Here is a 23060-nt window from a genome sequence, read left to right as displayed (position 1 = left end):
AGGTATAAATATTTGCATCACAACACCTAAGTGAGTGAGTATTCATATGGCAACTTTTTTTGGTTCTCCACTCTTTGTGTCCACCATACGTATACCTGTAGCAAGAACTCAGAGTGTATCTCTACCACCACAACTGCCGTCCCTCAGTAACAGTTCACCAGAGACGCCACCGCCACCACCACCACCACTGCCGCCAGTGCAACGGGGTGGTAGGGGGACAAGTGCTGACTCGACCGATTGGATAGCTTCGGGGTTGACGAGAAGGTTTGGTCTTGGTGCGGGGTTGGCTTGGGCCGGTTTTCTAGCATTTGGTGTTGTTTCGGAGCAAATCAAGACACGTTTTGAAGTTAATCAACAAGAAGCCAATACAAGGTTTGTTATGCAGTAATGATTATAAGGAACAAATGATATTTGGATGCATCAAAATGCTGATGTAGTACTCAAGTTTGATGTTAGTTTCTGATGATTTTTATTTGTAGAGATGTTGAGAAGGAAGAGGAGGTGGTTTTACCTAATGGCATAAGGTACGAGAACGAGATGTTAAATATCATTTATGGTTTGTTTAATGGGATGAAATGAAATGAGAAATAAATAAAGTAAGCAATGTATTTAATTGAATACGAATATAATAAATTTTTATATCATATATATGAACATTTATAAGTTTCTGATGATTTTTTAAAAGAAAAAAACATCTAAAACCGACTAAGATCATAATAGTAAAACAAATTCTAGTTTGTTTTAGAAAGTAAATAAAAAAATTGTGTTATTAAAAATTATATAAACAAAAGATGTGTCATATTACAAACTTTATTTTATTTCATGACGAAATGATAATGAATATCCCTCCTACTTAAAGGATGGGAAAAAAGTGGTTTATTCCATTTCATCGGCCGCATCGAACAATTATTTCCATTAAAACAAGTCATTTCATTTGTTCTTTATTCCATCACGACAAACACTATTCTACCCTTGATAATTATTTTACCTAATGCTTAGAATTGACCTACTCCTCCTAACCAATTGGTCTAACCATCCATTAGGGGATGTAAATTACAATCTCTTAGGTGATGTTTAAGTGACTATGTCTATGCTTAAATCTGAGATCTTATTAATTAAATAGTGGTTTTGGTTATGTAGGTATTATGAGCTAAGAGTGGGGGGTGGTGCTACACCAAGGAAAGGGGATTTAGTGGTGATAGATCTCAAGGGAAGTGTCCAAGGAGATGGTGTATTTGTTGATACTTTTGGTAAGGACAAGAAACCATTGGCTCTTGTGGTTGGATCAAGGCCTTATAGCAAGGGAATGTGTGAAGGTGTTGAGATGGTTTTAAGAACCATGAAAAATGGTGGCAAAAGACGAGTTATAGTTCCTTCGACTCTCGGTTTTGGAGAAGAGGGTGCGGATTTTGGTTCTGGTTTTAAGATTCTTCCTAATGCAACACTTGAGTATATTGTTGAGGTCGAAAAGGTTTCAATTGCACCATCATGATTCTTCATGTTCTTATGCCCATATAGGAGGTGTTTTTTTTTTTGTTTTTTGTTTTTTTTTTCGGAATAACAAATGTTAACGGATACATGTGTTTTTCCCTCATGTAAATGGGACTTCAAGAACTATACGAAAAATAAACATATAAAAGAGACAACCTTTTAAGTTGAACCACACTATGCTATGTCTTATTGGTATCATGCAGGGACATACAACAACTATATAAGAGTCAAATGCCTGAAGAAACTAATCCATATTGGAAATTTTAACTCCCATATTCGACCATTTTTACAGTTATACTATCTTTGAACCAATCTATGTGTACCATAACCAATTTATGTAAGCAAACCACAAGGACATCTTCAAATACCCAAAGATTTCTCATACAAAAAGCTTCAATTGGCAACCAATGCACAAACAAACTGATTTTTTAATGCAAATCCACATATAGAGAACACAATCAAATGAAATATACAATCAAAATTCAAAAGAACAAGAAATCATGCCCTTCCCCTCCTCTGCTGTAACCCACCACCATCACCTCTAATGATTCAAAAATTAAAAGAAAATCTACATTCACAATAAAAGTAGTTTTAGTATATTCATAAGTTAAATAACTTATAACAATTGGCTTAGAGGTGCACAACAGGCTGGTCGGTCCGACCCAACCCTAGCTTATGGTCAAAACCTGGTCAATGCAACCTGACATACAACTTCACCCGGTCCTTTTACTGAAAACAAGCCGGCTATAGACCTAAAAATCCCATGTTTTTTTTCGGGTTTTTCCAATTTATTTGGTAGGTGTTTTATGTATGGCACATCATAAGAGTCTAAAGGTTAACACAAGTTGAATTTATTCGGTAGGTGTTTTGAATGAATTCCAATTGTCACCGTCTCATTTCGGCATAACTTGCTTAAATCTTGGTCCAGCGAAATACAAAACATCACACTAACTCCCGCATGCTTTGCTTGGCCAGCCTAGTACTAGTCATACGATTTTTGGTTGGCATGTATGTTAAGGCGTCCATTTGAGGGCCATGTGCGAAAAATATAAATGAGCCCCTAATATAATTTTATTTTTTATATATAAATAAAGTTCGTTAATACTAGGATAAGTCGATAAATGTTATAAAAACAATGAAGAAAGTTCCTACAAGAAAAATAAAATATTACAATTTTCTTAGTAAAATATAAAATTAAGGATATAATAAGACTACCTTGAAGAAAATACTATATGATGATAAACATAATATGAATTTACACACCCACATACCCAAAAAAACGACAACATTCCATAGCATTATATTGTTATCCACCTTGTCCCCCACTAATACAAGCAGGAAGATCCTGCTACAACCTCTTAAAGCTCCTCATTAACCTCTTCCTTATAGGTGTAGACATCCTCCTCCCTTGTTACACTCTAAATTTAATAAATAGGAAAAAAATAAAACCACCATTGTTATCAGTCACCTGAAAATCCTATTTCTTTCCAGATTTCAATTAGTTTTAAGACTCAAAAATGGTCATAAAGGACAAGGCCAACATGCATAAGAAATTCCAAAACTCGACAATAGGTGTAATGTATCAAGATGGCACAACACATTAGTTATAGCCATTAAAAATTTTAAACCTTTGGGTCTTGTTAAATTACGATGAATACACAATTGTATCTCATGGTTGACCTACTAAAACAACTTCATAACTTTTGTAATATTACAAATTGTAATGCTATTCTAACCATACTTCCATTTAAACCTATGACTATGATTAGATACTTTAACCCTGTGATAATGATTAAACTTTATCACAATTCTAGAATTTTTTTAATTATATTTTAGGATTAAGTGCAATAAATAGCAATAAACTTTCCTTAACTCTAGTAAAGTACATTGTTATTTATAGTAGTTAACCCTTATATATATATATATATATATATATATATATATATATATATATATATATATATATATATAACTCATGTGACTGCCTAAGTCACCAAAGCACAATTAGCTCCAACAACACTCTCATACACTAAGGACGATGGGAGGCTCTCTCTTAGGGTTTCACTCACTGATATGGAGGCTGAGAAATGCGCCTTAGCACTCTTTAAATAGTGTACAAGACGGATTAGGGTTTTTGCACCTGGTTCGGGTACGCCCGACGTAACTCTGGGTACGCCCAGCGTACCTTGGCGACTCCACGTCCAAATTAAGCGCATGAGTACGCACAACGTACCCCTCTGGTACGCCCAGCGTACTCACTTGCTATATTCCCTCCACTCAAGGACTAATCATGACCAATCGAAAAAGAATAAGGGTGAGAGAAATGCACCTGAATCTCGGGGTGTTACAATTCTCCCCCACTAGAACCAGACTTCGCCCCCGAAGTCTCATTCCTCGAACAACTCTGGATGCTGCCCTCGCATCTCCGACTCTGACTCCCAAGTCATCTCGGACCCCTTCCAATGTTGCCACTGAACCAAAACCAAAGGTACTTCCTTGTTCCTCAAAACCTTGATCTTCCGACCCTTGATTGCCACCAGCCTCTCAGCATAATTCAGGCTCGCATCCACCTGAATATCCTCCAATGGTACCACTGCCGACTCATCGGCTATACACTTTCGCAACTGCGACACGTGGAAGGTGTCATGAATCTGCCCCAACTCCTCAGGTAGCTCCAAACGATATGCTACCCTGCCTACCCTCGCGATCACCCAAAAAGGACCGATATATCGGGGCCCCAACTTGCCCCTCTTCCTGAATCAGATCACTCCTTTCCAAGGAGAGACCTTCAGGACCACAAAGTCGCCGACCTGGAACTCGAGCTCGGACCGGCGCCTGTCCGTATAACTCTTCTGACGACTCTGAGCGGTCAATAACCTCTGCCTGACTTGCTGTATCTGCTCAGTCGTCTGAAGCACGATCTCGGTACTACCCATAACACGCTGCCCGACCTTTCCCCAGCAAATGGGGGTCCGACACCTTCTCCCATACAACAGCTCAAAGGGTGGGATACCAATGCTCGAATGATGGCTGTTGTTGTAGGAAAACTCTGCCAAGGGCAAATACGTGTCCCAACTCCCACCGAAATCCAACACACATGCCCAGAGCATATCCTCTAGCGTCTGAATCTTCCGCTCGCTCTGTCCATCAGTCTGGGGGTGGTATGTGGTACTAAAATGCAACCTAGTACCCAATTCCTCATGAAATTTCTTCTAGAATCTGGAAGTGAAACGCACATCTCGGTCTGAGACAATCGAGATCGGCACTCCATGCCGTGATACCACTTCCCTCACGTACATCTCTGCCAACGTCTCTGCGGAAGAGCTCTCACTGATAGCAAGGAAGTGGGCGCTCTTTGTCAACCTGTCCACAATCACCCAAATTGCATCGACTCCCCATGCAGTCCTTGGCAATTTGGTGATAAAATCCATGGTAATTTGTTCCCACTTCCACTCGGGAACCTCCAACGGCTGCAACTTACCATGCGGTCTCTGGTGCTCGGCCTTAACCCTACGACAGGTTAAGCACCTCTCAACAATCCACGCGACATCCCTCTTCATACAGGGCCACCAATACTCCCTTTTCAGGTCTAAATAAATCTTAGTGGCCCCGGGATGGATCGAAAACTTTGATCGATGAGCCTCTTCCATCAATATGGTATGCATCTCGCCCACAAACGGTACCCAGATACGACCCTGAAATGTCATAAGCCCCCGGCTATCGGTAACGAACTCCAATACCAACCCAACAACTCGCTATCTCTTCTAGTTTTCTGATCTCACGGCCTCAGACTGGGCCCCACGAATGGTGTCCAACACCGGAGTCATCACTGTCAATCTCAAACAAACATTTCGCATCGGGGCGCTCTCCGCCCTACGGCTAAGTGCATCAGCTACCACATTAGCCTTACCCGGGTGGTACAAGATCTCGCAATCGTAATCCTTTACCACATCCAACCATCTCTTCTGGCGCATATTCAGGTTGGGCTGATCCATCAAGTACTTCAAGCTCTTGTGGTCCGTGTATATGGTACACCGAACCCCATATAGATAGTGACGCCAGATCTTGAGGGCGAACACCACTGCCCCCAACTCTAGATCGTGGGTGGGATACCTCGTCTCATGAGGCTTCAGCAGCCTCGATGTGTATGCTATCACATGCCTTCTCTGCATCAGCACCGCTCCCAACCCTGATATCGACGCGTCACAATACACCACAAAGCCCTTCATTCCCTCCGGAAGGGCTAACACCGGGTCTTCGCATAGTCTCTGGCGAATTGTCTCGAAGGAGGCCTGCTGATCTGGGCCCCAAGAAAAAGCAACACCCTTCTGGGTCAACCTGGTGAGTGGCACGGCGATCCTGGAGAAATACTTGATAAATCTCCGGTAATAGCATGCTAGCCCTAAGAAACTCCTGATCTCGGTGGGTGACCTCGGCACCTCCCAACTCATCACTGCCTCAACTTTGGCCGGGTCGACCAATATCCCTTTCTGGTTAACGAGGTGTCCTAGGAACTGGACCTCTCGCAACCAAAAATCACACTTGGAGAATTTGGCATAAAGCCTCTCCGATCTCAGAACTCCGAGGATCTCCCTCAAATGCTCCTCATGCTGCTCTCTAGATCTCAAATACACCAAAATGTCGTTGATGAACACGATCACCGAGCGATCCAACATCGGCCTGCACACTCTGTTCATGAGGTCCATGAACACTGCCGGGGCATTGGTGAGTCCGAAAGGCATCACCACAAAGTCGTAATGCCCTTAACGAGTCTTGAACGCTGTCTTCTGGATTTCCTCATCTCGCACCCTTACCTGATGATACCCAGACCTCAAATCGATCTTGGAGAACCAAGATGCTCCCTGCAACTGATCGAACAAATCGTCGATCCTCGACAACGGGTAACGGTTCTTGACCGTCAGCTTGTTGAACTCCCAGTAATCAATGCACATCCGGTGTAAACCATCATTTTTCTTGACAAAAAGGATATGCGCTCCCCACGACGAGCTGCTCGGCCGAATAAACCCCTTTCCCAGCAACTCCTGAAGCTGTGAGGATAACTCCTGCATCTCTAGAGGTGCAAGGCGATAGAGCACCTTGGCGATAGGCGCGGCCCCCGGAACCAAATCGATACTGAACTCCACTTGCCTCACGGGAGGCACGCCCGACAACTCCTCTGGAAATACGTCCGGGAACTCACGCACTATCGGAACCTTATCAACTGACCTCGGTCTCTCTGAATCAACCCGCGTATCCATCACATACGCTACAAAGCCCTTACAGCCCTGTTGTAGACACTGTCTCACTCTAGCGGCCGAACAAAATGCTGACCCAGAACGTGTACCGTCGCCGTACACCGTAAGAACTCCCCCACTAGGGTCTCGTACGGTCACCAGCTGTTGCTCGCAGTCGATAACCGCTCCGAATCTGCTCAACCAGTCCATGCCTATGATGACACAGACATCTCCCATCGCAATAGGAACTAAATCAATCGGGAACTCAACACCGAAAATCTCGAGTACACACCTTCGGATCACCTCTGTGGTATATACCACCCTCTCTTCAGCTATGGAAACTCTCAGAGGTCGACTCAACGCCTCACGACTAACACTGATGTGCTGACTAAAAGCCAAAGATATAAAAGACCGATTCGCACCCGAGTCAAATAACACCAAGGCAGGTACATAACTCACAAGAAAAGTACCTACGCATAACATAATATAAGCACAATATCTCAACATCAAAATAAATACACGAAAGAATACATATCAGCCACGACATCGGGCGCTGTGCGGACCTCCTCCGCGGTCAACTGAAAGGCTCTCCCTCGTGCCTTCGGTGCCTCGGCCTTCACTGGCCGGCTCTCGGTAGCTCTGATAGCAGCAGGGGTAGATCCCTGAGATGCTACCTGTGCTGATCCCCGCAGCTGCGGACACTCTACCTTCCTGTGTCCGGTCTGGTTGCAGTGAAAACATACTGCAAACCCCTTGGGGCAATCCTTGGCCATATGCCCCTCCTTGCCACATTTGTAGCAAGACCCTGCTCTGCACACCCCATGGTGGCTCTTGCCGCACTTGCCACAAGTGCGGCCCCTCTGACTCCCTGATCTCGAATCAGCGGGCTTGGCCCGCTTGGCTACCGGCTGAGACTGAACCGGTCACCGATCCCTCCCCTGAGACTCAGCCTCCTCCCTTGCCTGGGTCTCCAGCTCTATCTCCCTCTTCCGGGCATTTCCCTGAAGCTCGGCAAATTTCCGGTACGTCGAGTTCACCACAAACTCTCGTATATCCCTCCTCAGAATGCTTAAATATTAGTTCATACGTGCCTGCTCGGAGGACACGTGCTCTCGGCAGAACATCGCCCGCTCATGGAACATCCTCGTAATCACTGTAACAGACTCAGTACCCTGCTTGATGGCCAGAAACTCCTGGGCCAAACGCTCCCTCTCCACCTGGGGAACGTACTCATCTTGGAACATAGTCGTGAACCTCTCCCAGGTCACTGCAAGAAGCTCAGTAGGTGTATAGTGCGCCGTCACAAACTTCCACCAATCCTTCGCTTCCAAGCGAAGCTGGTTCAGCGCAAACCGGACTCTCAAATGCTCTGGAGATGAACAAGTAAAGAAACACCCCTCTATGTCTGAAATCCATCTCATCGCCGAAATCGGGTCCTGGGTCCCGTCAAACTCCGGTGGTTTTGTGTTGCTGAACTCTCGGAACAGCAACGCATCACCACCCTGCGGCCTAGTTGCAGCTATAGCTGCAGTGGCCGCAGCAATAGCAGCCTCAGAAAGAGCAGCATACTTCTCATCAAATGTCTCTATCAGCGTGGTCTTGATAGACCCGAACATCTCTGGTATCTCTGCCCTGATGGCCGCAACCACCTCCTTCTGGATGATCCTACGGATATCCTCATCACTCGTACCGCTGGTCCCTGGTGTGTGGCGCGTCCCAACCATGATCTCCCTCTCTCTGAAATACAACACAAGAATAAATATCAGGGACTCGCTCGAGTATGTTCACACTCGAATACTCCACCCTACTTGTCCCTTGGTACTCCAAGGATTCTTACTTGGACTGTGCACTGACCCGGTGTCTTCAGTAGTACGGGCCCAATACTACCGTCCACACCGCATCAGGATTCACCCAAACTCCTCCTCCCAGATTACCAAGTCCCAAGTACTCTACTCTCTCTAATCATATGATACTCGCTAGCAGATCTCTCACAACCTCCTCGCTGCTACCTAAACACTCTGAAGTATTCCTAGCAGCAAGACTCCTAGACTCAGGCATCACATATTAGGCCACTCTAGTCCTAATAAGAATACCTAGTCTACTTTAGCATGCATAGTATAGCTCATCATATAACATATCACATCATATCTTATAACACTTATAGTAATGGTATTTTGGGAAATCACCGTTCGGGCGCTGGCTGTTCGTACACACGACTCTGCTCTGTTTGTCTCGTAAGTTCTTCTTTTGAAAACTTATTTTATTATCAAAATTTCCTCAAATCCTCGGTTTGAGTTCAGATAGGCCCGAAGGTGCACCCGAATCCCTCAAACCAAGGCTCTGATACCAACTTGTAACACCGTAAAAATTAAAACAATTTTTCGCATTTTCAAACATATTTTTACAAACTCATTCATTCATAAAATGTCGTAGTAGCATGTCTTTGTTTCACAAAATATCTCCCAAGATCAAAATACAAAAAATCCCATGTGTGTGTACGAATCAAGCCGGCGCCTTCTCGCGGTCATCACTGGTACCTGAAACACATAACACGTAACATTGTAAGCATAAGCTTAGTGAGTTCCCCAAAATACCACTCTAACACATAATAGCCACTCGAGGTTGTAACTCTGTCGACCCTCTGGTCAGTGTGTCTCAGTAGGGCCCTCCAGCCCCAACTCTCTGTGGGCCCTCTGGCCCTAACTCTTGGGACCCGAAAGTCCCAACTCTGTAACTCTGAATCATGCATATCACATATCACAATAAATCACAACACATAAATAACATGCAAATACACTGGCATATAACTCTATAGTACACTGTCACATAACTCTGTTACCACAATATGTAAAGTATAGTGAGAAGACTCACCTCTGGTATCTCAGTAAATCTCTGACTCAATAAACGCTGGCCTAGCCTCCGCCTAATCATATGAAATAAATACTCTATTTAATATAACTCTGAAAGGCTAGACTATGTCCTCTTATGACACTCTCAGAAGGGTAAAAGACCATTTTACACCTCTCATAACTCAAAAGGCCCCACAATAGACCATACCCTAAAAGTCAACCAAAAGTCAACTTTCCGGGTTACGCTGCGCGTACCAGATGTGTACGCGGAGCGTACCCGGCTGCATCTCAGAATCGGGGAACGCCACCCAGTACGCGGCGCGTACTGGGATTACGCCCGACATACACCCCAACTTCAGCCCCTTATCTCTCGAGGTCTTAAACAGTTAAGACCCACGTCCAAATTCTAGATCTGACCACATCTAAGCCTCTTAATCCATAAAGTTGATGACTTTAAGCCTTTGCATGGCTGAACAAGCCACCAACTCCCATAATGTTCCATCCTTTAACTCTAGAAGGCTTATTACACAAGCATGACATCAAACTAACATCCAAGATGGAAACTTTATGGTTCTAAATCACTAATACCACTGAAAAGGGAAAGATCGGACCATGGAGCACTTTACACTCATAAAGTCTCCACCTTTGGGGTTTTTAACCCTAGAAATGGCACATGCAACAACAACCAAAAGAAGAGGAAAGTTTTGAACTTTATACCTCCAAGTGTAGCCCTTTTCTCTGTAGATCTCAGATCCAAAATGGCACCTCAAGCTTTAGCTTCCAAGAGCTCCTTTCCTTCTTCTTCACTAAGTCACCAAAGCACAATTAGCTCCAACAACACTCTCATACACTAAGGACAATGGGAGGCTCTCTCTTAGGGTTTCACTCACTGATATGGAGGCTGAAAAATGAACCTTAGCACTCTTTAAATAGTGCACAAGACAGATTAGGGTTTTTTCACCTGTGCCGGGTAGGCCCGGCGTAACTCTGGGTACGCCCATCGTACCTTGGCGACTCCGCGTCCAAATTAAGCGCATGAGTACGTGCAGCGTACCCCTCTGGTACGCCCAGCGTACTCACTTGCTATATTCCCTCCACTCAAGGACTAATCATGACCAATCGACAAACAATAAGGGTGAGAGAAATGCACCTGAATCTCGGGGTGTTACAATTCTCCCCCACTAGAACCAGACTTCGCCCCCGAAGTCTCATTCCTCGAACAACTCTGGATGCTGCCCTCGCATCTCCGACTCTGACTCCCAAGTCATCTCGGACCCCTTCCAATGTTGCCACTGAACCAAAACCAAAGGTACTTCCTTGTTCCTCAAAACCTTGATCTTCCGACCCTTGATTGCCACCGGCCTCTCAGCATAATTCAGGCTCGCATCCACCTGAATATCCTCTAATGGTACCACTGCCGACTCATCGGCTATACACTTTCGCAACTGCGACATGTGGAAGGTGTCATGAATCTGCCCCAACTCCTTAGGTAGCTCCAAACAATATGCTACCCTGCCTACCCTCGCGATCACCCAAAAAGGACCGATATATCGGGGCCCCAACTTGCCCCTCTTCCTGAATCGGATCACTCCTTTCCAAGGAGAGACCTTCAGGACCACAAAGTCGCCAACCTGGAACTCGAGCTCGGACCGGCGCCTGTCCGTATAACTCTTCTGACGACTCTGAGCGGTCAATAACCTCTGCCTGACTTGCTGTATCTGCTCAGTCGTCTGAAGCACGATCTCTGTACTACCCATAACACGCTGCCCGACCTTTCCCCAGCAAATGGGGGTCCGACACCTTCTCCCATACAACAGCTCAAAGGGTGGGATACCAATGCTCGAATGATGGCTGTTGTTGTAGGAAAACTCTGCCAAGGGCAAATACGTGTCCCAACTCCCACCGAAATCCAACACACATGCCTAGAGCATATCCTCGAGCGTCTGAATCGTCCGCTCGCTCTGTCCATCAGTCTGGGGGTGGTATGTGGTACTAAAATGCAACCTAGTACCCAATTCCTCATGAAATTTCTTCTAGAATCTGGAAGTGAAACGCACATCTCGGTCTGAGACAATCGAGATCGGCACTCCATGCCGTGATACCACTTCCCTCACGTACATCTCTGCCAACGTCTCTAAGGAAGAGCTCTCACTGATAGCAAGGAAGTGGGCGCTCTTTGTCAACCTGTCCACAATCACCCAAATTGCATCGACTCCCCATGCAGTCCTTGGCAATTTGGTGATAAAATCCATGCTAATTTTTTCCCACTTCCACTCGGGAACCTCCAACGGCTGCAACTTACCATGCGGTCTCTGGTGCTCGGCCTTAACCCTACGATAGGTTAAGCACCTCTCAACAAACCACGCGACATCCCTCTTCATACAGGGCCACCAATACTCCCTTTTCAGGTCTAAATACATCTTAGTGGCCCCAGGATGGATCGAAAACGTCGATCGATGAGCCTCTTCCATCAATATGGTACGCGTCTCGCCCACAAACGGTACCCAGATACGACCCTAAAATGTCATAAGCCCCCGACTATCGGTAACGAACTCCAATACCAACCCAACAACTCGCTCTCTCTTCTGGTTTTCTGATCTCACGGCCTCAGACTGGGCCCCACAAATGGTGTCCAACAGCGGAGTCATCACTGTTAATCTCAAACAAACATCTCACATCGGGGCGCTCTCCGCCCTTCGGCTCAGTGCATCAGCTACCACATTAGCCTTACCCGGGTGGTCCAAGATCTCGCAATCGTAATCCTTTACCACATCCAACCATCTCTTTTGGCGCATATTCAGGTTGGGCTGATCCATCAAGTACTTCAAGCTCTTGTGGTCCGTGTATATGGTACACCGAACCCCATATAGATAGTGACGCCAGATCTTGAGGGCGAACACCACTGCCCCCAACTCTAGATCGTGGGTGGGATACCTCGTCTCATGAGGCTTCAGCAGCCTCGATGCGTATGCTATCACATGCCCTCTCTGCATCAGCACCGCTCCCAACCCCGATATCGACGTGTCACAATACACCACAAAGCCCTCCATTCCCTCCGGAAGGGCTAACACCGGGTCTTCGCATAGTCTCTGGCGAAGTGTCTTGAAGGAGGCCTGCTGCTCTTTCTGGGTCAACCTGGTGAGTGGCACGGCGATCCTGGAGAAATCCCTGATAAATCTCCGGTAATAGCCTGCCAGCCCTAAGAAACTCCTGATCTCGGTGGGTGACCTCGGCACCACCCAACTCATCACTGCCTCAACTTTGGCCGGGTTGACCAATATCCCTTTCTGGTTAACGAGGTGTCCTAGGAACTGGACCTCTCGCAACCAGAAATCACACTTGGAGAATTTGGCATAAAGCATCTCCGATCTCAGAACTCCGAGGATCTCCCTCAAATGCTCCTCATGCTGCTCTCTAGATCTCAAATACACCAAAATGTCGTCGATGAGTACGATCACCGAGTGATCCTACATCGGCCTGCACACTCTGTTCATGAGGTCCATGAACACTGCCGGGGCATTGGTGAGTCCGAAAGGCATCACCACAAAGTCGTAATGCCCATAACGAGTCCTGAACGCTGTCTTCTGGATGTCCTCATCTCGCACCCTTACCTGATGATACCTAGACCTCAAATCGATCTTGGAGAACCAAGATGCTCCCTGCAACTGATCGAACAAATCGTCGATCCTCGGCAGTGGGTAACGGTTCTTGACCGTCAGCTTGTTCAACTCCCGGTAATCAATGCACATCCGGTGTGAACCATCCTTTTTCTTGACAAAAAGTATAGGCGCTCCCCACGGTGAGCTGCTCGGCTGAATAAACCCCTTTCCTAGCTACTCCTGAAGCTGCAAGGATAACTCCTGCATCTCTGGAGGTGCAAGGCGATAGGGCACCCTGGCGATAGGCACGGCCCCCGGAACCAAATCGATACTGAACTCCACTTGCGTCACGGGAGGCACGCCCGACAACTCCTCTGGAAATACGTCCGGGAACTCAAGCACTATCGGAACGTCATCAACTGACCTCGGTCTCTCTGAATCAACCCCTGTATCCATCACATACGCTACAAAGCTCTTACAGCTCTGCTGTAGACACTGTCTCACTTTAGCGGCCGAACAAAATGCTAACCCAGAACGTGTACCCTCGCTGTACACCGTAAGAACTCCCCCACTAGGGTCTCGTACGGTCACCAGCTGTCGCTCGCAGTCGATAACCGCTCCGAATCTGCTCAACCAGTCCATGCCCACGATGACACAGACATCTCCCATCATAATAGGAACTAAATCAATCGGGAACTCAACACCGAAAATCTCGAGTACACACCCTCGGATCACCTCTGTGGCATATACCACCCTCTCTTCAGCTATGGAAACTCTCAGAGGTCGACTCAACGCCTCACGACTAACACTGATGTGCTGACTAAAAGCCAAAGATACAAAAGACCGACTCGCACCCGAGTCAAATAACACCAAGGCAGGTACATAACTCACAAGAAAAGTACCTACGCATAACATAATATAAGCACAATATCTCAACATCAAAATAAATATATGAAAGAATACATACCAGCCACGACATCGGGCGCTTCGAGGACTTCCTCCGCGGTCAATTGAAAGGCTCTCCCTCGTGCCTTCAGGGCCTCGGCCTTCACTGGCCGGCTCTCGGTAGCTCTGATAGCAGCAGGGGCAGATCCCTGAGATGCTCCCTGTGCTGATCCCCGCAGCTGCAGACACTCTGCCTTCCGGTGTTCGGTCTGGTTGCAGTGAAAACATACTACAAACCCCTTCGGGAAATCCTTGGACATATGCCCCTCCTTGCCACATTTGTAGCAAGACCCTACTCTGCACACCCCATTGTGGCTCTTGCCATACTTGCCACAAGTGCGGCCCCTCTGACTCCCTGATCTCGAATTAGCGGGCTTGGCCCGCTTGGCTACCAGCTGAGACTGCACCGGTCGCCGATCCCTCCCCTGAGACTCAGCCTCCTCCCTAGCCTGGGTGTCCTGCTCTATCTCCCTCTTCCGGGCATTTTCCTGAAGCTCGGCAAATGTCCGGTACGTCGAGTTCGCCACGAACTCTCGTATATCCCTCCTTAGAATGCTCAAATATCGGCTCATATGTGCCTGCTCGGAGGACACGTGCTCTGGGCAGAACATCGCCCGCTCATGGAACTGATGGGTTTTGGTCCTAAGAACATCCTATGTGCTCATACAAACCTTAATGCTTGGATCTAGGTTTCTCTATTGTACATGCAAGTTATCCAAGACTATAAACCCTAATTCTAGCATTCAAGTAATCATATTAACATGAGAATAGGTGTAAGATGTTACCTTGATTGTTATGTAGCAATAACAATCCCAAATCTCCTTGTATTGACTTTAGAAAGCTTAGAGTCACAAATGTCACTCCTCTAATGGCTCACAAACACCATAAGCAAGAGGATGAAGAGGAGAGAGGATAGAGGCTGTCCAAAACATCTACAAACCCTAGAACAAGTCTTGTCCACGTTTTTGGTCCTTTAGGGATCTATATATAGTGAGGCTATTAGGGTTATCTAACAAGGAAACCCTAATTTGGATGCTTAAGCCCTAAGCAACCCATAGACTCCTTTAATTAGGGCCTTGGACGATTTCCTTATGGGTTTCCCCATAGAATTCGTCCATCCCTTAATACAAGGCAATCCATGGCCCAATTGCAATTATCTTATAATTACAATTCCAGTCCCTTAAGTTTAATTAACCTCTTTTAGTCACAAAACTAATTACCAATTAATTATTGACTAATATTAATTAAACAATATGATTTCTCCTTTAGTATATTATTCTCATAATATATTAATAAATCATATTTAATCCTTTCTCTCCATAATTCATCCTATCAAGTTGCTTTGGTGAAGGCAACCCAAAAGGACCATGCACCATCGGGTCAAGTACATACCAAAATAGTTATTGTGACAACCCGAAATTTCCATTTTGAACAACCCATATCAAGACAATAGAGCTTAGAACAGTTTCAGGGAAATCCCAGACTTCGGGTATAAGTTTGGCAGTTTTTCAGGATTTACACTTAAGGAGATATCAGGAGAGTGGTTACACTAGGGTTTTGTGCAACACTGCTATTCCAACACTTTGTTATATGAGAAGTCATTTCAGGAATAAAAATATTTTCTGCCAAAAATATCTCAGGACTATAAATAGATTTCTGAACCAAATTCATTCATTATTCACATTTCCAACTAGAGAAAAGTCATTTTCTCTCTCACGGATCTGCGGGTTTTTATACCAAAACGTGAGTAACTCTTTCTAGTAGTGTTAGAATGCTTATTATGTGCTTATAACATGATTTAGATGGCTAAATCATTAGATCTAGGAGTTTACTCCCCAAGGTGTTCTTGGGCGGTAAACTCCCGAAACGAAGCCAAAACCGACCCTTGTGTTATACAACTGCCTTAGACTAAATTGTAGGTGTATTAAGGACAAGAAAACAATCAAAATCCACCCAAGTTTGGGAGTTTACGGCCCAAGAATATCATAGGCCGTAAACTCCAAAAATCAAACTCAAATTGTACTTTTAAGGCTCCTAAAGCCTTAGACAATTACCTAGACTTGTTCCCATTAAATCAAGGGCTTGAACCACATCAAAATCACTTAACAAAGTGAGTTTACGGCCAAGACATGGTTCTTGGGCCGTAAACTCCTAAAAAGGGCACCAAAGTGTGCCTAATGCCTTCATATGCTTGGAATAAAAGTCTAGAACCTATACCACAAATGCAAAGGACTTGAAAGCATCAAAAACACACCATACTTAGAGTTTACGGCCGTAAACTCTAAGGGGAATGGCCTCAGGGCCGTAAACTCCTAAATGGAGTGTTTCTAGACCTTAAACCCTTCCAAGAATTTAACCACCAAGTTAGAATAATTCTAGGAATCATTTGGGACTTCAAAACACACCAAACCCCCATGGTTGGGAGTTTACGGCCGTAAACTCAAGAGTTTACAACCGTAAACTCCATGTGTGATGGTTTATGGGGAGTAAACTCACATGTAGGGTCCTTTGGAACCCTAAACACAAATACCTTATCCCACAATAGCTTAGATGCAATCCTTAAGGCTTAAAACACTTATGTAAAGTGTTTATTATGTCTAGGATGTCTTAACATTATCAATTAGTGATTTGAGTCTAATTGAGTGCATATATGTGTGATTATATGTTCATTAGGATCGTAGTGCGTGTACAAGTCCTCGCTTGACACCTAGCCATCCTATACCGTTCAGTTCATCCCAATCACCAACTACAGGTGAGTTCATACCCCTAATCAATGTTTTAAATGATTTTAAAATGCTTTAAAGGGGGGGAATATAAGTAGAAACAAACATGTTATTAAAACATTGATATGTATTTTATAACTGTGTTTGTCATTTAACAGATTTCACATACTACAAAATGTGACGCAAGAAATGGTTTTAAATCTTAAAAACACATTGTTATCAAATGTTTTACCTTTGAAATGTATATTAAATTGACATCAAGTCATTGTTAAATTTTGTTCAAAATCCATAAGATGTCTTACAAAACCATTTTTACACTCTTGAACTAATACATGTACACCTATATTCTTATATATGTATTGATGTTTTAGTTTACAACTTTCATTTAGTTTTTCACACTCTTGAGTTGTAAGAGTGTATAAACATACTTGAACAACCAATTACCTTCTAGTAAATTATCATAGGGATAATTTGGAGATTTCAAACATAATTCCTACTATAAGGAATCACACAAGAGTCAGTTCATTCCTGAGTCTATACCAATACCTTACATGATACATGAGTACACGTACTTAGGATTACATGATACATGAATATGTTTACATATACTTACCTGTTACATGAACACTCTTACATGAATACCATACAGGAACACTTCTATATAGGTGCATTATCCTGTATTCACTTACCTGGATACTTGTACTTAGAACTACGAGGATGATTTATTAGTACTTTCTGTGTAAATTATCTTTCCTACCCCGGTTCAATGGGATAGCTCGGCGGGACTTACCATTCCGAACCCCGCTGATTAGCACCAGTGGTCGATGACCATCTACGGAGGTCTATGGTTACTATTTATATTAGGTAGATCGATATCTAGGCGGGACTAACCATTCCGAATCCCATCTGATTAACACCAGTGGTCGATGACCATCTACGGAGGTCTATGGTTACTACTTATACTAGGTAGATCGATAACCGGGGGCTAACCCCTCCACCCACCTGCTGCTGCTACAGAGGACAAGTGGACAATCTTCGGATGTTCATTAGGTTATATCTTTCGCTTATTGCGATGTTGTGTTAGTTCTAGTACCCAGTGACAACACTTACAGTAGTACATTTTTCCTGTTAACTTTATTTTGTGATACTTTCACATAAACGATGAGTTAGACTAAGTAATTTAGTACTAAACAATTGAAGGAAAAACTATCATTTTAGCTACAAAACATTCGGGTCTTGGTAGAAGACTACATCTCAAACTAATAGAAACTAAGGGATTTTCTAGGGTTTTTCATACTTACCTCAACACTTTCATTAAAGGTTTACATGGCCTTCACACTAGATTTTCATAAGCAAGACAACGACACTTAATTACTTATGAATTCACCAGCTTTAAAGCTGATACTCTCTTTCAAAATAACTTGTATTCTCAGGTCATCAGTTAGACAGGAGTGAAGGCCAGATTTTTGAGAAGATGGAGCACAGACATGACTCGCCTTATTTTGATTATTCATATTATTGTTGTGCATTATGAAATAACACACATGTATTAAAACTCTACTGATAATGCAATGGATGATGTTGTTGCTTGTTTATTATTTTACACTATTGTGATACTGTACATGACGTCCTCCACCCCTAAACGTTTCCGCCGTTCGTGGTTTTGGGGTGTGACAGTTATGGACTTAGACACTAATCCAACAGTCTCCCACTTGGATAAGTGTAAAAACTTTTATGCGTATAACTTCAGATCCTGATCTGCAATCGTAGCTTTCCAAAGCCGCTGTTAACTCTCATCCTATCAGATACGCGTGTCCTTAGATAAGGGATCATATATTCCTCCATTCTAGATATCATATGAGATATGATTTCAAATCATTCTCTTTGTACTATATCTCGATTTCCGATTTATGACGACTGACTAATTGAACAAATCAAATTAGCCCTAGCCCGACCGAGCATTTATGTTTGTCATCATTAAATCATCGAGGGGCCCAAAGATATCACTTTTATCCTACTCTGGATAAAAGGAACGGATAAACTTTGATACAATGCTTGCTTGCACTCACCCACCGAATTACACACAACAATATGTTTTATAACACCAAGTTACTAATGCGTTTACATATTATCAATGTGCAATCGATTTGCAAGATACAACTCACACATCTCGGTTTCAAGAATATAAGATGTTATCGTCTCACCAGTTACTCGTGATACAATTCATGGAATGATCCAAGTGAGCGTGGGTTTAATCCAACGCTCAAATTCATATTCATAAGCACTCATGAACGTTGCAGCAAACATTTGCTTATGTCTAATGCTCTTTAGACAATCCACACACCAATTCACGACAGTCTTCATTCATACCTACTTCCAACATATGAACTACCGTGGCACGTTCGAATAATTTAACTGTTCTTAACCAATTAAATTATTCAGGAAGTCAAAACATGCAAATGTGAAACACAAGAATAATACTAATCCCATATGGCCTCAAACCTTTGAGTATAAACAAAACACCTTTTATTTATCACCATATCGATTACTCATTATTTGTCGTTTCGGATAATCAACTTCTTACTTGAATTATTACACTTGTCCCATGCTCTTAGCATGCACACAATGGTTACCTATGGTTCTTACTTTGTGAAATAGACCAAATTGAGCACATTTCCAATCATTATCATTTCACAACTCCAAATCCTTTTTCATAAGTGAAAGAATATCAAATTCTTGCCACTTATGGAATATGTTAGATTCTAACATTTTATGCAATGATCCTTTCGTAATGTCACTGCACCAAAGTCATAAAGACTATTGCCAATGATATTACAAAGTCCTCTATCGGAGATTGTTACAAGACAATTCCTTAGATATGATGTCTCTCACTCAAATAACATTCCTTTGAACATCCTTTTGCATAAAAGTTTCTAATCTAGTCATAGATTTTTCAATATTCAATTTCCAATATGGATACATTTCCATATTTTCCATATGACAACTCATTCTTAATAGAATCTTTTGTATTCATAATAATGTCGATATGGTCCATCCAATACTATACTTCCAACTACTCACAAGCGACCAATCCTCGGCGAACTTTGGATTGTCCTTTGATAGTTGTTTAATTATCTTAGTCAAAACCGATTCTTGTTCTTTTTCCCTCTAAATGCGCTAGACATTTGGAAAATTTTAGAATGGTCAAATATTATAGCATTTGCAATCGATCCTATACCCAAAGCGTATAGGATACGATGCATAATGTCTTCCATAAAGATTTGATACTTTATCAATCTTCTGCCATAATATTTTATTTGCTATGTTCTCAAAATTCGAATTGTGAAGAGGAATGCCGCAATCATAATCGAAATTTAAGAACACACTATGTACCTTTGACTAAATTTATTAACATTCCACCACCTAAGCCTTTAGATTTGAAATGAAGCATAATATTCTCTCCCTTAATTATAGCAAAACAACTATTCCATCCTTACAACTTTGCAAAGAATGACTCTTGTTTTCTATAATTAATATTGCCAACTTGCAATACTTTCCTTAATAATCATACAATCATAACATTTATGCTCCCACTATCATGATGATTATTATAAACATAACACTTATGCTCCCACTAGCTTTGACATGTATTCAGAAACAGCTTAACTTTCAGAAAAACAATGCTTATTGAATTTCTTAAGTTCATGTTTCTAATACTTAGTGCTTTGATAATCTTTTATTAAGGCTTCTTGAACTTATACACCTTTGCCTTAGATAGTTCATATGTGTGTCTAAACAATTAAGACTAATTTCCAAACCTCATAATTCAAATCATGGAAAGGGATACCGTAACCATAATTGAATTCAAGAATGCAATTTTACAATCACTATCTTCTTAAAATCTTTCTTAGTGAAAGCATTTCCTCACAATCATTTTCATGAAGGAGGAAATCTTATGACACTTAGATTTAAATGGTGTATTTGTTCCTATCCATGTGAATTTGTCAAAACCAAAGTTTACGACAAATTCAAACTCATATGGATCGAACTTTCTTAATCTCGATTTCTTGCCTTATGGTAGCACAGCTGCCCACCACATCTTCCAAGTAGTTAATCAGCTCACCTTTTCTTATCAATGTACTTTTCATTGATCAAGGTCCTTGCCTTTTATGCATTCAAATGAGAACTCATAGGACTCACATGCATAATTAACTCGATTGGATTGGCACATAAACAAAATAATGTCAACACGATAGGTTGTAAACCTCAACTCGTATGCTAGTGATGATCGATAAGGTTTATTTGATTTGTTCTTGAAACCTTTCAAGACCATTAAGACTCCCACTTACTCCTTGACATATAAGATTCTCTTGTCAAAACATTTATTGACAAACAAATATTCAAGAGTTAGTGTAGCTTTTATCAAAACTCTTCATAAATTGGTCCTAGTTGGTCTTTGTCTTATCCAAGACATCACAACTTTCCACATTTGATGAATGTTACAAACGTTCTTAATACTTTTCACTCAATGTCACAATCTTAACTTTAAGACTTGTTTTGGAACGAAGTATGATTGACTTCTTGATTTAACCATTTCTTCAATTCTTGATTCCTCTTCTTAGACATACAATTGTACTAAGACTCACTTAGAGGATCAATTGAGATATGGTTCTTAATCATTAAGACCTATCATAAAGCATAAAAGCTACTCTCCCTTCTTCTTAGAATGGAGAAACTTTTATCTTTCTGCCTACTTGATTCTTCTTATTCGTTCTGCTATTGATTTAAAGTTTTTCAATCAATTCAGAATTACACTTAATCTTGTAAGTATAATCATATTTACTAAACCTTTAGTAAATCATGAAAAATATCTTTGTTACTCTTATGGTGGACTTGATCAACACGCAACTTTGTGTATTCGATCTCCTATTCCTTCACTTGACACTTTGTCAATGAATTAGTCTAATTTCCAAAATATGAAATTTCTCATTCATCGTGCAACCAAGTTGCATGATTCCAAGTTTCTGTCCAATTGAAACTTGGGCGATGAGAAACTCTCCCTATTTGGTAAATTCTCGACTTTCCATAAATAACATAATAAGAACCAAATCCATTATTGCTAATATTCAAACATCAATTTTTCATATACGTCATTGCAAGGATAAATAAATAATATAAAATCAAAATTTATTTTATTGCGGAAAAATTTGTCCTTACAATGCAATTCATTGAAAAACTATGCTAATACATCTTTCTTAGCAATCTAATTCTAACTCTAAGTAGTAGCTCAAGAATCTAATCTTCGAGAATGCGATCGAAATCCATTCCTTCACGGTTAGATTCTGCTCACTTCTTCCCTTAAGCTTTCTTTCTTTTCTTCGATCCAACAAAACATCAATTGTAATCTTATCACATTATGTATTAAGAATCTAGAATAGAAGCTTAAAAGAGTTAGTTAATGGATTTTACCTATATTAGAGCCATACGTTTCGACTCTCCCATCTCTTAGATCTCTTAGGTAAATGGGGCAGCTTCGTCTCCAATGCCCTTTCTCTTGGCAATAAAAGCAAATTGACTCTTTTGGAACATGACATGGAGCTACTTCAGACATTGCCTTTCTCTTATGATCAAAATTTTCGATCATAGCATGTCTTTCGTTGCCATTGTCTATATCCATAGAGGTCTTGAAGGCAGATTCACCAATCAACTTTGCTTTTCTATTGCGCCAAACCATTGCTGATTCAGCAACAATAAGCATATAGGTGAGATCTATAAGGGTCACGTTGCGGTTCATCATATAGTACTCTCTTACGAACTCACTATATGAGTTAGGAAGTGACTGAAGAACCCAATCAACATCCATTTCCTCACAGACAACGGATCCCAACATTCTTAACCTATCAATGTGTGACTTCATCCCTAGGACATGTGCACACACCGACTTTCCTTCTTTATGTTTACTTGCCAAAAGGGCTTGAGTGAGCTTGAACTTTTCAATCCTTCGAACTTGTGGGTTAGGGAGAATAATTGGAGGAGGTGGAGGAAGTGAAGGATGATTTCTTGTTCCTCGATCGAATCATGGAATATCATCTTCATGTGGAATGCTTGTTCCACGGGGTTTGGGAAGACCATAGTTTTCGAACTTTGACATCTACAAAACGGGAGAAAAACGAATTCAAGTTAGTTGATTGATTGAGTCCTTAGTAAATCAGCCAAATG

At 42.3% G+C, this 23060-nt stretch overlaps 1 protein-coding gene across 1 annotated transcript; it reads left to right on the top strand.

Moving 5' to 3' along the window:
* Positions 1-18: 18 nt before the first annotated feature.
* On the top strand, positions 19-1660 carry LOC145065455 (peptidyl-prolyl cis-trans isomerase FKBP17-2, chloroplastic-like). Its single transcript, XM_079012439.1, has 3 exons — positions 19-372; positions 480-524; positions 1141-1660. Exons 1-3 carry the CDS (start codon positions 47-49, stop codon positions 1490-1492), a joined length of 723 nt encoding a protein of 240 aa, XP_078868565.1. The 5' UTR covers positions 19-46; the 3' UTR covers positions 1493-1660.
* Positions 1661-23060: the final 21400 nt, after the last annotated feature.

This window comes from Lactuca serriola, chromosome 8 (assembly GCF_051521515.1).
Source record: "Lactuca serriola cultivar US96UC23 chromosome 8, Lser_US96UC23_V15, whole genome shotgun sequence".
NCBI lineage: Eukaryota > Viridiplantae > Streptophyta > Magnoliopsida > Asterales > Asteraceae > Lactuca > Lactuca serriola.
This window is presented reverse-complemented; position numbering and strand designations above follow the sequence as displayed.